At 45.9% G+C, this 14,336-nt stretch overlaps 1 protein-coding gene and 1 long non-coding RNA gene across 3 annotated transcripts in view; both read left to right on the top strand.

The window, feature by feature from the left end:
* Nucleotides 1–8,957, top strand: part of LOC123955472 — a 54,308-nt gene extending 45,351 nt beyond the window's left edge. Inside the window, exon 3 of the long non-coding RNA XR_006821285.1 lies at nucleotides 8,480–8,957. This is a non-coding gene — a long non-coding RNA (uncharacterized LOC123955472). The remainder of the gene's footprint in view (nucleotides 1–8,479) is intronic.
* Nucleotides 8,958–12,900: 3,943 nt separating this feature from the next.
* PANK1 (pantothenate kinase 1) overlaps nucleotides 12,901–14,336 on the top strand; it is a 57,812-nt gene continuing 56,376 nt past the window's right edge. The window contains exon 1 of one of the 2 annotated variants that reach the window (XM_046027124.1): nucleotides 12,901–13,700. In XM_046027124.1, coding sequence (XP_045883080.1) covers nucleotides 12,998–13,700 — 703 coding nt within the window. In that variant the 5' untranslated portion in view covers nucleotides 12,901–12,997. The remainder of the gene's footprint in view (nucleotides 13,701–14,336) is intronic. The other variant, XM_046027123.1, reaches the window with a different exon arrangement.

Here is a 14,336-nt window from a genome sequence, read left to right as displayed (position 1 = left end):
ATGCTACCACTTGTATGAGGAATCTAAAATAGTCAAACTCATATAAGCAGAGAATAGAATGGTGATTGCCAGGGGCCAGGAGGAGAGGGAAATAGGGAGGTATTAATCAAAGGGTACAAAGTTTCAGTTATGGAAGGTAAGTCTTAGAGATCTATGATATAGACAGGATGGTTCCTATAGTGAATAGTACTGTATTGTGTGCTTACAAATTTGCTAATAATAACAATGAAGTAATAATAAAATAAAGAGGGCAGAAGGAAACTTCTGCAGGTGATGGATAAGTTTATGGAAGATTATGGTAATAGTTTCATGGGTATATACTTATCTCTATACTGATCAATATATGTACATGAGGGGCGCCTGGGTGGCTCAGTGGTTTAAGCCGCTGCCTTCGGCTCAGGTCATGATCTCGGGGTCCTGGGATCGAGTCCCGCATCGGGCTCTCTGCTCGGCAGGGAGCCTGCTTCCCTCTCACTCTCTCTGCCTGCCTCTCTGCCTACTTGTATCTCTCTCTGTCAAATAAATAAATAAATAAATAAATAAAAAGCTTTAAAAAAAATATATGTACATGAAATATGTACAGTTTTCTGTATGTCAATCACTCCTCAGTGAAGTGATTTAAAAAATAAGTAAACAAAAATGCAAATTTAATTTAATTTAACTTAATTTAAAATCCAGTTTCTTAGATTAATCACATACTAAGTACTCGAAAACCACATGTGACTGGTGACTACCACCATGTAGAGAGAGTGCATTTACCTCATCACAGAATTCTACTGGAAGGTGCTGGATAGAAGAAGAAACTGGCTGAGAGGTAAATTAGCCAAGGTCACACAGCTATAAGAGGAGGAGATGGGATTCTAACCTGTGTCTGAGTGACATCAGAGGTGGAATTCAACACCATAATATAGTCATCACTGTTGTTACTACTTGCTTAGTCCTGCTTTCAATATCAGTCTCTCTAAAGGAATTTACAGGGAGCTTCAAACCTGGCTACCTCACAGGGTGACCAACTGTCCTAATTTGCCTGGTCTGGCAATATTCCCAGGATGCAGAAAAGTTCTGAGCAAATCATTGTTTAAAAAACAAAATTCAGGGGTGCCTGGGTGGCTCAGTGGTTTAAGCCGCTGCCTTTGGCTCAGGTCATGATCTCAGGGTCCTGGGATCGAGTCCCGCATCGGGCTCTCTGCTCGGCAGGGAGCCTGCTTCCCTCTCACTCTCTCTGCCTGCCTCTCTGCCTACTTGTATCTCTCTCTGTCAAATAAATAAATAAAATCTTTAAAAAAAAAAAAAAAAAACAAAATTCAGCCAAGTAAATTTGAAGATCCACTTGGCTTTATTAAGCAATTCATGATTTGGGCAGCATCCCCTCTAGTAAACAGAAAGGGAGTTCTGTGGAATATACAAAATGGAAAGCTTTTATAGGAAAAAGGGTTGGGGTAAGAAGTTGTTAGCAAAAAGAAAAGGTCACCTTCCCTTAGGAGGAAGGCCAGAGGGTCTTATTATGCTGACTACCTCATCTTTTTTTTTTTTTTTTTTTTTAATTACCTCATCTTTCTGTGGAGAAGAATGAGGGTCCATGTGACAGATTACTTCATTGATGCTGACCAGAAAATTCCTGACTGACTGGTTAAGACTACAGTTCCAGGTTGAGGTTGAAAATGCAGTTAGGTTAGGTATGAAGCCCTGATTTGGTGACTTGGTCTAGCATAAGTGACTCCATTTAGGGTCTGTAGTTCTGTTTTCTTCCTTCCTTCCTTTTCTTTTAAAGTAGGCTCTATGCCCAACATGAGGCTTGACCTCACAACCCTGAGATCAAGATGCACACTGAGGTTTTCTTTGAACACCATACTATCATTTATAAAATGGGTTCATGGCAGGTAAATAGATGGGCTCACTCAACTCTATTTCAACCCCGCGTAATATGCCACAGTGCATGCTAGAGGTGTGACAATTGAAGACTTCGTTTCCCAGACTCCCTTAGACCTTGGATCTAATATATAGTCTAGCTCCGGCCTAACAGATGTACTTGGGCAACATCTGGAAGGCCAACTTGAAAAGAAAGCTACATTTCTGCTGTTTTATCTGCTGGATGGTGCAGTGGCAGCAGAGGTCCCCTCGTCTCCTTTTGGATGTCAGGGACTCATGCATTCATGTCAGGTGTAGATCTCGCCTGAGCCAGTCAGTCCTAGTCCCAGTAGTAGAAGCAACGGCTTTCTTGCTTTCTGATTTCTTGGTTTACCGTTGTACTAGAAGTAGCAGCTTCCATATCCCAGTTCCCTGAGTAAGCTGATACTGTGGTGGAATTCTGGGAGGTCATTACTGGGAACTCAGCCTGGAGGCTGCTTGTTCAGCCTTTCCCAGGATTCTTATCCACCCAGTTCACTGTATTCATTTTATGCTGAAAAGAGTTCAAGTGACTTTTATTTTTTGCAGATGAAGAATCTTCACAACTTAACAGGGATTTCCTCTGGAAAATAGGGAGGCTGTATAACAAATCTGAGTGTCCTGAACACTGGGACCCTAACAGAAAACTCAACCTACCACTGCTAGCATTCTCAAAGGAAGATGCATATACCCGAATCACCAGCATCTCCCAAATACTGGAAATTTGGTTGTGGTGAAATGTCTACACACACAGACACACACACACAGACACACACACACACACACACACACACACATTTTTCTTCTATATGCTGAATATTCTTCCAGATCTCTTTACATGACCATTCCCATCTTAATCTCTCAACCTCCAGGTACCAGCATCAATTGTGGCTTCCTCAACTTCACCATCTAAACTGTTCCTCTCCTCCAGTTGTTGTCTGGAAGAGAGGAACATTTTGTTTAATTTTTACGTTACTTAGCACAAACTGTATTTATTTATTTGTTTGTTTATTTTCTGTATTCCCCTGTCCCCATCTTCTCTCCCCACCCTCCATCCAGGTGTGCTCCATGATGGAAGGGAATTTTTTTTGCATTATTCATCACTGTAACTTCATTACTTGGCACAGTGGCTTGCACATGGTAGCATCATTTATTTTTTCTTAAGATTTTATTTATTTATTTGACACACAGAGATCACAGGTAGGCAGAGAGAGAGGAAGGGAATCAGGCTCCCCGCCGAGCAGAGAGCCCGATGTGGGGCTTGATCCCAGGACCCTGAGATCATGACCCGAGCTAAAGGTAGAGGCTTTAACCCACTGAGCCACCCAGGCACCCCAATGGTAGCATCATTTAAAAATATATCTTGAATAAATACAAAATAGAGATTGTTATAGCTAGGAAAATTTTTAAAAGAGAAAAAGCCTCTTTTGTAAACAAGATTAATCCAAACTGCAAAGAAATAATGAGAAATAAAGGGACCCAACAATTGTGATGAAAGGCAACACAGTGCAGGTAGTGGAGTATGACAGCAGACATTTGCAACCATGGCATAAACTCTAGGCAATGAGAGACACACTGCCTTTTGGGATTGAGTTATGAAGTGTTCAGGTTGGGGCACCTGGGTGGCTCAGTGGGTTAAGCCTCTGCCTTCAGCTCAGGTCATGATCTCAGGGTCCTGGGATTGAGCCCCACATTGGACTCTCTGCTCAGCAGGGAGCCTGCTTCCTCCTCTCTCTCTGCCTGCCTCTCTGCCTACTTGTGATTTCTCAAATAAATAAAATAATAAATTAAATAATAAATAAAATCTTTAAAAAATAATAAAATGAAGTGTTCAGGTTCTAGAGCCACCTCAGTGTGATTTTAAATGTCAGTTCTACATTTCTGCTATGTGATTTGGGGTAAGTTAATGAGCTTCTCTCAATTTTGTTCCCTCATCTGGAATATGAGGAGAATAACAGTACCCAACTCACATGCCAACTGTGCTAATTAAAAGAAAAGATGACATTTACATGCTTAGTACAGTGTATGGCCTGTGAGGACTCAATAAATGTTAGATAATAAAACCATTATAATTCTGTGAAACCCAGCTCCGTTCCTGAAATCATGCCCAGTCCTTGGAGTCACTCTGATTATAGCCTATTACATTTCTAGCCACCACACCCTATCCCTCTTCACCAAATCATAATTAGTAGGTACTTAAAAAATATTAGTGACTGACAGGAAATTTGTTCACGGGGGGTGTGTTCCATTCCTGCCATTCCTGTATACACAGTTATTATTGGTGGTGCTGATGCTATATTTTTCCATCTCTGTTGACCAAAAACAAAACAAAACAAAAAAGAACCTTAAACAGGCAACAAGAGTATTGGGTGGAAGGGCGCCTGGGTGGCTCAGTCGGTTAAGCATCTGCCTTCCACTCAGGTCATGATCCCAGGGTCCTGGGATCCAGCCTGACACTGGACTCCCTGCTCAGCGAGTGGGAAACCTGCTTCTCCCTCTCCCTCTGCCTGCTGCTCCCCCTGCATGTGCTCTATCAAATAAATGAAATCTTTGAAAGTAAGTAAGTAAGTATTGGGTGGAAAACACTCCCATCATTGGAGAGAAGAGCAACCAACATGAAAAAACAGTAAATAGAGAAGGATTGACCTAAACCTTTCCAGTGATGCATTTCAGTGAGTAATTTTCCTTACATTTGATTTGTCCAATTGAGAGGGACAGGGTCAAATCATTCATTCATTCAGCAAGTATTTATGAAGTGTCTACCAAATTTATGATGTAGAAAGAATAGGCTAGGAATACCTCCTCTGCATTCACCCCAACCCAGTTAACTTCTATTCAGTATTTAGAATTCAGCACAGGGGCACCTGCCTAGCTCAATCAGCCAAGCGAACTGACTCTTGATCTCAGGGTCATGAGTTCAAGCCGCATGATGGGCATAGAGCCGACATGAAAAAAAAAAAAAAGTAGAATTCAGCTCAAATACCATTTCCTCTGCTAAAACTTAAGACTAGGGGCACCTGGGTGGCTCAGTGGGTTTGTTCATGCCTTTGGCTCAGGTCATGATCCCAGGGTCCGGGATTGAGCCCCGCATTGGACTCTGTGCTCAGCAGGGAGCCTGCTTACCCCTCTCTCTCTCTGCCTGCCTCTCTGCCTACTTGTGATCTCTCTCTGTCAAATAAATAAATCTTAAAAAAAAAAAAAAGACTAGGTTAGGTCACCGTGGTAGGTGTCCTCATGGCACTGGCAGTCTTACTTTTCCCCACTTGTCTGAATGTACTTATGCCTTTGCTTTTGGGGTGATTTATGTGCTTTACTGCAATGTCCCAAGGGCTGGGACTTTGGTTTTGGTCAAGAATGTATCCCTGATACTTAGCTTCGTGTCTACTCTGTAGTAGTTGCTCAATTCTGAAGAAAGGAAAAAATCGAGACTCTGATGAAGGGGTCCATCAGAACCTCACGCTAACACTATTAATTCACCAGGACAGGTTTTGTGTTTTGTTTTGTTTTTTAAGTTTCAGAAGGAGAGAGAGAGAGCATGAGGGGAGAGGGTTGGAGGGACAAGCAGACTCATTGCTAAGTGGGGCTCCCAGGACCCTGAGATCATGACCTGAGCCAAAGTCAGATGGTTAACTAATTGAGCCACCCAGGCACCCTGACACCAGGACAGTTTTGTCTTGTTTCTGGTGGCCTCTGACTCCTCAAGGCAGCTCTGCTCTCTGGGGCCCTGAAAAAGCAATATGAAAATCATTGAAAATAGTGCTATACTCCAAAATTGTCTCTTGTATCACTTGTATGAAATGGCCTCATGGTGAATCTCTAAGCAAGGCACCAGTACCTATAACAAAAGCAAAAATGAAATAAAGAAGTTCATCTTGGCTCAATATTATTCTGGCAGCTAAAGTTCTAATAATTCTTTTAAAAGATTTTTAAAATCTTTTTAAAGATTTTTTTTTTTTTTTTTTTTAATAATCTCTGCACCCAGCATGGGGCTTGAACTCACAACCTCAGGATCAAGAGTCACATGCTCCAATGACTGAGCCAGCCAGCCACCCCTAGTAATTCTTTTTACACTAAGTCTTGAAGTGTACCTTATTTCCATGCTCATACTGTAGCATCAGTATAACTCCCCGGATGAGAACTTGAGCATGTTTGACTTTATCTCTATTTTGGCAAATAACTACAATTTCTGCAGTGATAACATATAACGATGGCATAGCAAGCAGGTTTTATGTTTGTCTTCAGAAAATAACCAGTTGTACTTAAAATAACTAAACACTAGGTTATAAGTCCACATTGCTGACCTCCCTCTTTTTCTGGAAGGAAACCTTTCCTCAAGTCCCCCAGACAGACCTTCCCTGTGTTTCATCGGCTACTCCAAAGTCATGGAGTCACAGACATGGGCCAATCAGGATTGCTCTCTTGAATCTCAGCGCACCTCCTGGGGGAGGCCTGTGGCCCCTGCTCACCCATACTGGGCACCTCTCCTCTCCTTCCACTCCGAGGCCTCAGCATCTTTCCCTGTACCATGAGGGAACTACACCCTCCAATGATTCCACACACATATTTTCAGCTCACATTTGTGCTTGGCACTGTCTTGAGTCCTGGGAATTCACAGATAGGAGCCCCTACAATTGGGCTGGGAGGCTGAGAGCTGTCCGAAGTCCTTTAAGGACCAGGTAGATAACACACAGGTGTAAATGCAGCCTACTTCCTTTCTTGGGCTTTTGTTGTTTGTTGTTGTTGTTGTACAACACAATGATTTAATATTTGTATATATTGCAAAATGATCACAAGTCTAATTAACAGGGCTTCCTGGGTGGCTCAGTCAGTCAAGCATCTGCCTTCTGCTTGGGTCATGATCCCAGGGTCCTGGGAGCCCCTTATTCAGCAGGGAGCCTGCTTCTGCCTCTGCCTGCCGCTCCCCCTGCTTGTGCTCTCTCTCTCTCTGACAAACAAAATCTTTAAAGGAAAGTAAAATTTAATTAACACCCATCATCACACATAGTTAAAATTTTTTTTCTTGTGACAAGAACTTTTAAGATCCCCTCTGCTAGCAACTTTTAAGTATACAACACAGCACTATTAACTATAGTGACCATGTTGTACATTACACCCCCATGACTTATTTACTTTATAACTGGAAGTTTGTATATCTTGACCACCCTCACCCATTCTGCACTACCTCCAGTCACCAATCTGTTCTCTGTTTCTGTTTTTTAGATTGGACATAGAAGTGGGATCCTAAAGTATTGTCTTGTCTATATGACTTATTTTACTTAGCATTATGCCCTCAAAGTCTATCCCAAGTTTTCTCAAATGGCAAGATGTCTTTCTTTTTGACGGCTGGATAATATTCCACTGTATATATGTACCATATAGCCTACTTGTTTTCTAATCCAAACCTTCAATTTACAACCCCCAGGTGGTCAAAAAGAACACATCTTCGATGGGATGGGGATTTTTTGTTTGTTTTTAAGATTTCATTTATTTATTTGAGAAAGTGAGCGAGAGAGAGCAGAAAGGGGGAAAGGGAATAGGGAGAGCCAGACTTCCTGCTGAGCAGGGAGCCTGATGTAGGGCTGGATCCCAATCATGACCTGAGCCAAAGGCAGATGCTTAACCCGACTGAGCCACCAGGTGTCCCGGGTTTTGGTTTCTTGTTTGCCCATCCTTGAGGGGACCAAAAAAACTTATTTTACAATGAAATGTGATAAGTGTGAATCAGACTGTGATAAGTAGAGAGTGATATGGCTTACACCACAGTCCCCCCCCCCCCAATTCTGGGGGGATCTGCTGAGAAGGCCTTTGGGGAACTGTACCTGTGATCTCATCAGAGCGCCGGGTGTAAGTGTGAGTGGCAGGAGATAAAGGCTGAGGCAGGCAGAGTATGAAGGACCGGGATGAGCCCATCAAAGAGTTTAGAATGTTAGGAATTGTTGAGCATCCATGAAGGACTTTAGGTACAAATACGTCAGGGCCAGATCTGTATTTTTTTTTTATTTTTTTTAAAAGATTTTACTTATTTATTAGAGAGAGAGAGAGAGAGAGCGCGAGCGAGCACAGGCAGGCAGAGGGCAAAGCAAGCTCCCTGCCAAGCAAGGAGCCTGATGTGGGACTTGATCCCAGGATGCTGGGATCATGACCTAAGCCGAAGGCTTAACCAACTGACCCACCCAGGCATCCCCCAGATCTGTATTTTTAAAGTGTAAAATCCAGAGAGAATAGAGTTACATCTTTCTCCTTTTCTGCCTATTTTATCATGCGTGTTGAAACCACCACTTTGCCAGTTGCCCAAACTGGAAACAGAAATCATCCTAGCCTTACCTCTCCCTCACCTTCCAAATGGCCATCAAGTCCTATGGATTCTACCCTTAAAAATTCCTGAATCTACCAATGTTCTCATTCCCACTGCCATGTCCTTTACTCAGACCCTTACCACCAGTTATATGAACTTTTCCAATAGCGTTTTTCATGATCTCCCTACATAAGGACCTCCTCCACGAATCTGTTCTCTAGGCAGCTACCAGAGATCCTTCCAGAATGCAAATCTTGTAGTTTTTCTATAGCTAAGTCTTTTTCATGGTTTCCCCAGGTCCCGAGGAAGAAGTTCAAAAAAGCCATCTGCGATGCGGACCCCTGCAACAGACTCAGCTGCAAGTACTCTCCTCCTCCCTTGCTAAGCAGTCCTTCAGCCTCGTTGAATTCGTGGCAGATTCCCAAACAGACCAGAAGGTTTCAAACCCACCCACGGAGTCTCCATTTCCCTCCTTCCGAGTGGATTTTCTTCAACCTTCCCTAAAGAAATCCCATTATTATTCAAAATTCAGTTTAAGGGTTATTTCCTCTGGGAAGCCCACGTTAACCTCCATCTTAGCTACCCTCCCTTCTGTCCCCGCCCTGAGCCCCCTCTCCGGAGTTTTCACGAGCTACTTGCCTGGCAGAGGTGACGCTTGGCTTTGTTCACTCTTTGTCCAGTCCAGGACCACCTACATCATAATCTTGTTTTTTAAAAAAAGTTTGTTTGCTAAGAAACAAAACCAGTTTTTTGCTACGGTTTTGCTTCCTTAATTTAAAAAAATAATTATCATAGGGCGACTCCGGTGGCTCTGTTGGTTGGGCAACCGACTCTTTATTTCAGCTCAGGCTGTGATCTTGGGGTCATGGGATCGCCCAGAGGGGGCTCCATGATTAGCAGGGAGTCTGCTTGAGATTGTTTCCCTCTACTCCTATCCCCTCCTCTCTGTTCCTCCCTTCCCTCCCCCTCAAATAAACAAACAAATCTTTTTAAAAAATAAAATAAAATACATTAAAAAATACCTACAATCATCACCATGTAGACTCCCATGCTCCAAACCAGTGCATGGACCTGGGCCCAGAATCTGCTCTTGAAAACTCTCCTAGATGACTGGTAATGTTTGTTTCTTGATCAGGTGCCAATTATACAGAGTGTTTATTTGTGCAAAATTTACTGAGCTTTATCCTTAGGTTATGCATACATTTCTGTACGCATGTTATTTTCAATGAAGAGTTAAAAAGTAGAAAGTCCCTAGGTTGTTTTTGTGGACACTGATGGAGAACCATCGACTTATCTCTCTTGCTATGAACTGTGAAGTTCATAGCAAACAGGGAAACAAACAAACAGGGAAGTGAAGTTTTGTCTCTATATTCCCACCGTCTTTTTTAGTGCCTACAACATAGTACAGACTGAATGAATGACTGCTAAATCAATGAATGAATGAATGAATAAGTGAGTGAATGAATGAATAAAGGGAGAGAAATGGCTTGTGGGTTCCTTCCCCTCTCACTCTTTTCCAAACATTTGTTCCCTGCCCCCGCTGGAGCCCATGAGAGCTCATACCTCAGAGTTACATTTCTGAGGTACACCTCCCCTGAATACTCCTGTAAGTATTCTGATCCGTAAGATCCCACCTGACTTCCTCTCTCCCGCGTGCCCGGTGTGACGGATCCAGGCACCAGCCTGATGAGGACAGGAGCAAGTAAGCAGGTGGAGGACGTTCTGTCCCAGTACCAGTACTTCTGCCCTGCCTGGGTCGGAGCCACCTGGCTCCGGCCTTCCTCACCATGCCTGGGAATCAAGCTGGAGAGAGTATGTCCTTGGAGGTACTGAACGACTAAAGCTTCTACTTGTATCTTGGATATAAACTGCTTCCCAACTACTCAGATGAAGTTATGTGAGAATTTGAAAACTCTATCTTTAAATACTTAGGAATAGCAATGGAGATTTTTTTTTTTTTTAAGCTAATTTACAGTAGAAAGTGAGAGACATCCTGGGTAAAATATCACGCAAGTCATTTATTCAGTCACAGTGGATTACCAAAAGTTTCCTAAGGATATAACGAGGAACAAGAGTCATCTGCCTTAATGGAGATCACAGTGAGAGTGTACATGTGTGTGTTTTGGGGGTAGAGGTCTAGACAGACAGTCAAATGGTAATATTGAAGAGGACCTCAGCTCCCTCTATTTTGACCTCAAACTTTCTTACTGAATAAGTTCATCTTTCCAGCTTATCTCTTAAAGTCAGGCAAAAGACCATGTGGACAAAGCATCCCCTGATGGGAACCAGAACTACTCAAGCAGTAAGGACTGCCCCAGCAAGGCCTGGGTGATTGACCCCAAGACAACCTGACCAACCTGACCTTGACTACCCAGCTGCATTTACCCACTGACCTTTGTCCCACATTTTCCTTATATAAACCTGGAAGTATTTTTAGCACTTTGGAAACAATCTTTGAGACATTAGTCCAAGGTCTTCCCAGCGTTGGCCTCACTGAAATAAATCCCTTTCTTGGTTCACCACCACTCGTCTCTCTCTCTCTGAATTTTTGTCAGTGGCAAGGGCCAGACCTGGTCTGTTTGGGACCCCCTGAGCCAGGGGCTCTTGCACCCCTGAGTCCCCATTACAATATGTAGCTTTTTCACAGCAGTTATGATGTGCTGGGCACTTTGCATATGTTAATTCATTTCATCATTGTAACAGTTCAGTGATGCCCTATTATTATCCCCATTGACAAATAAGGGAACAGATGCATTAGAGTTACAGACTGATGGAGTCATGAAGATACAGTGTAGGGAGTAGGAACACCTGATCTAGTCCTAAGGGTCAGGGAAGATTTCTCCAAATATAAGAGGTTGAAGCAGAGGTCTGATGATTGAGTCAGAATCTAGTGGACAAAGAGGTCTCGAGGAAGAGCATTTCAGGCAATGGAAATGAAAGGTGCAAAGGGATAATAATTTGAGGAACTGGCAAGCCGCCTTATAGCAGGACCACAGGGAGCCGGAGATGAGGCAGGAGAGGTAGACAGGAGCCATAGCGTCCGAGTTTGTTTGTTTGTTTGTTTTTCCTCTATGTCTCAAATAGTATGTTAAGGTCAGGAATAGAAGATTTAGGGTTTAGCCCTAGTTTTGCTCTTAATAACCTCAGCCATCTCTCTGTGGCTGTTTCCTTATCTGGAAAATGAGTGGATAGACCAGAGTTCTCAAGTCGCCCCTGATGCAAGAAACAAAGGCAGAAGGAAATGTAGATAAAATTGAATGTCCTTATTGAAAAATACTTGAGGCAGGCAGAGTTTAGCCTTCCTCTAGGAATCTCCCAATGGTCTTAAATTGAATGCCTTGCTAGAGGGAAAAACAACCTTGGTTTGATTACAGCAAGGCCTCCAGTATCTGCTGAGTCTTCTTTAGCATATGAAAGTCCTTTTGAAACTTCCCTTATCTTTACTTCTCCCCACCCAAAGGATATAATCAGCTGCCCCCTCGCTATCCCAGGGCAGCAGGCAGCAACAGCTCTTTCTGTCCTTGTGTCCTGTACCTGTCCTGTAGTAAAAACCCACAAGCTTTGCACTGAAGACACCTCGAGAATCCTTTCTTGGCTTTTGGCTCCAGACCCCACCAAACCTCACCTATATTCAAAAACATCAGCCCCTATGGTTCCAAAACTGTGGCTCTGGGTAGGGCTCTCCAGGAAGCAATTGCCCATCCGGCGTACAGGCCCCGTCTGCTGCCGAATGCACTGAGGCCCAGGGTTTGGCAACCCAGTGACTCAGCCCATACTTGCCGGCCTCTCCTTTGCAGATTCAGTCCATACAAATGATGGAGAACATCACACATAACTAATCACACAGAAAATATGGTTGTGAGCATGGTTTGCTTCCTTCACTTGAAGGGTGAACTGCTAATAACAATGTCATTAAAATAACTGCTGCTTTGGAGAATTTACTGTGTGCCAGGATTGTAGCAGCTACTTTAGGTAGATTTCTCACAACAGGACCTGGTTAAATTCAAAAGATGAGGCCTCAAGGGATTACATAACTTTGGTAAGGTCCTCACCACCCAAATTTGTTCTGCCTACTGAGCATGTCCAGCCCTGTTTCTGATTGCCAGGTGTGGTAACTCCAGCAATTTCCCATGGCTTTGCTAGTGGCTGAGTTGGAATTTGAACCCAGCTCTGACGCCAAAGCTTATGGTGTTGACCACCCTGCCATGCTGCCTTCCCTTCTTAAAACACAGGCAACTCCTTCCTCTATAAATGGAATGACATTGTCTCTTGAAGTCCTTTCTGGGTGAGGAAAGCGCTTTTTATAGCTTGGGACTGCTTCTGTTTACTTCGTCTCTTCCAGCACCGGTTAATCCCGTGTGCAGCTGTGTCCTTCACTGTCCTTACACTGTATTCCTAGGTTTCCTCCCTGCAAAGACAACTCCAGGGAAGCACATGGTGTCCGCATGTGTGCCAGTAAAGAAATTTCACTCCCTTCGCTTCCCAAATCGGCCTACCTTTCTATAAATAATCGTTCTCCTCCCTCCACTCGGGCCTGTGAGTAGTTTGGTCACTTAACCAAACAGGCACACTCACAAAGCAAGGAGAGGAGGGGTGTTGGAGGGGACAACGTGAATGACCTTGCAAAGGTGTTTAGCCCACTGCGGGCAGGATTAGCAAACCTGAAACCTCTACAAATATTTGTGTTCCTCCGTAATTCTTTCCCCAGACAGCCGGCTCCTCCAGCGCCAGCCTCGCCCAGTCCCCTCTCGGCTGCTCCGAGATACAAAGCCCAACCCGCCCATCTCTTTGCAAACCCAGAGAACTTCAGTCCCCATGTTGAAACTCGTCGGTGGCGGTGGCGGGCAGCACTGGGCATGCTCAGTAGCGGGGACAGGTCTGGGAGGCAAGGAAGCCGCGTTTAAAGTCGCGCGGCCCGGGGATCAGAGGGAGGCGGGTTGTGGGGACCCCGGCTGGGGGTCCACGGGGATCCCGGATTCCGCGCCGGGAGCCGGCATGCTCCCGGCGGGCGCGGCGGGTCGGGCGCGCGGGGGGCAGAGCGCGGAGGAGCGGGGGGAGCCGGTGGGAGAAGGGGAGGAGCGCCGGGCTCGCCATCCCCCGGCGCCGGCTCTGCGGCTGCTGAATCGGAAACCGCAGGGAGGATCCGGGGAAATAAAGACGCCCGAGAATGACCTCCAGCGAGGCCGCCTGAACCGGGGCCCGCGCGCCGCCGCACCAGCCCCCGGCATGGGCGACCGGGGCGGGCGGCCGGAGCACTCGGCCACGCACGCCCCGGGGGCCCCCGCCGACACCGGCGCTGCCGCCGTGAACGGGCTGCTGCACAACGGCTTCCACCCGCCGCCAGTCCAGCCGCCGCGTCTCTGCAACCGGGGCCCCGCGGGCGGTGGCGAGGCGGCGCCCCCGCGCCTCCCGCTCTTGCCGGAGCTCCAGCCGCAGCCACCGCCCCCTCAGCACGACTCCCCCGCCAAGAAATGCCGGCTGCGGAGGAGGATGGACTCTGGGAGAAAGAACAGGCCGCGTAAGTCCCTCGCGAGGGGAGCGCCGGCACGAGGCAGGCGCATCCCGCGGGCCCGGCACCCGGGAGCCGCGGGACAGGCTCCACTGCGCGCCCGGTGCGCCTCAGCGCCGGCTGTCGGGGGAGTGTACGGAGGGGGCTCCCGGGACTGATTCTTTCCCCAGGGGCTCCAGGCACTAAAGATAGCCGCCTGAGCCTCACGCTTGCTTGCTTCCGTCTGTAGAATGGGCCGATAGAATGCGGACCCTGCGCTGCTCCCCGGTCACGACTCTAAAAAAGGCTAGCGCACTGCCAGCCTTTCTAATTTGCTGATGGGAAAATGCACGTGTGAGAACATTTCTCGGGTCCGGGAGTAGGCGTTGAGCTGGAGAAACAGCTGGAGCCGCCCTCTCCCCTCTCCTTGCCCCTTTTCCTTGTCAGAGTTCGTTTTTTCTGGGGTTGGCGCTCAGGCAGCCACCTTGTCCTTTGAATCGCAGAGCAGCCGCCAGTACCTCGGGTCTATTGGCAAGCGCCAGGCCTGGAGGCGTGGAGTTTGACAACCTCCCAAATCACAGCCTATTAAATGCTTTTTCTTCGCAGCCAATGAGAGGACCTGTTGGCAGCGACACACCCACTGATACCATGTGGGCCGGAACTATG

Source organism: Meles meles, chromosome 13 (genome assembly GCF_922984935.1).
Source record: "Meles meles chromosome 13, mMelMel3.1 paternal haplotype, whole genome shotgun sequence".
NCBI classification, from domain to species: Eukaryota; Metazoa; Chordata; class Mammalia; order Carnivora; family Mustelidae; genus Meles; species Meles meles.
The sequence above is the reverse complement of the archived record's forward strand: the minus strand, read 5'-3'. Positions and strand labels throughout refer to the sequence as shown.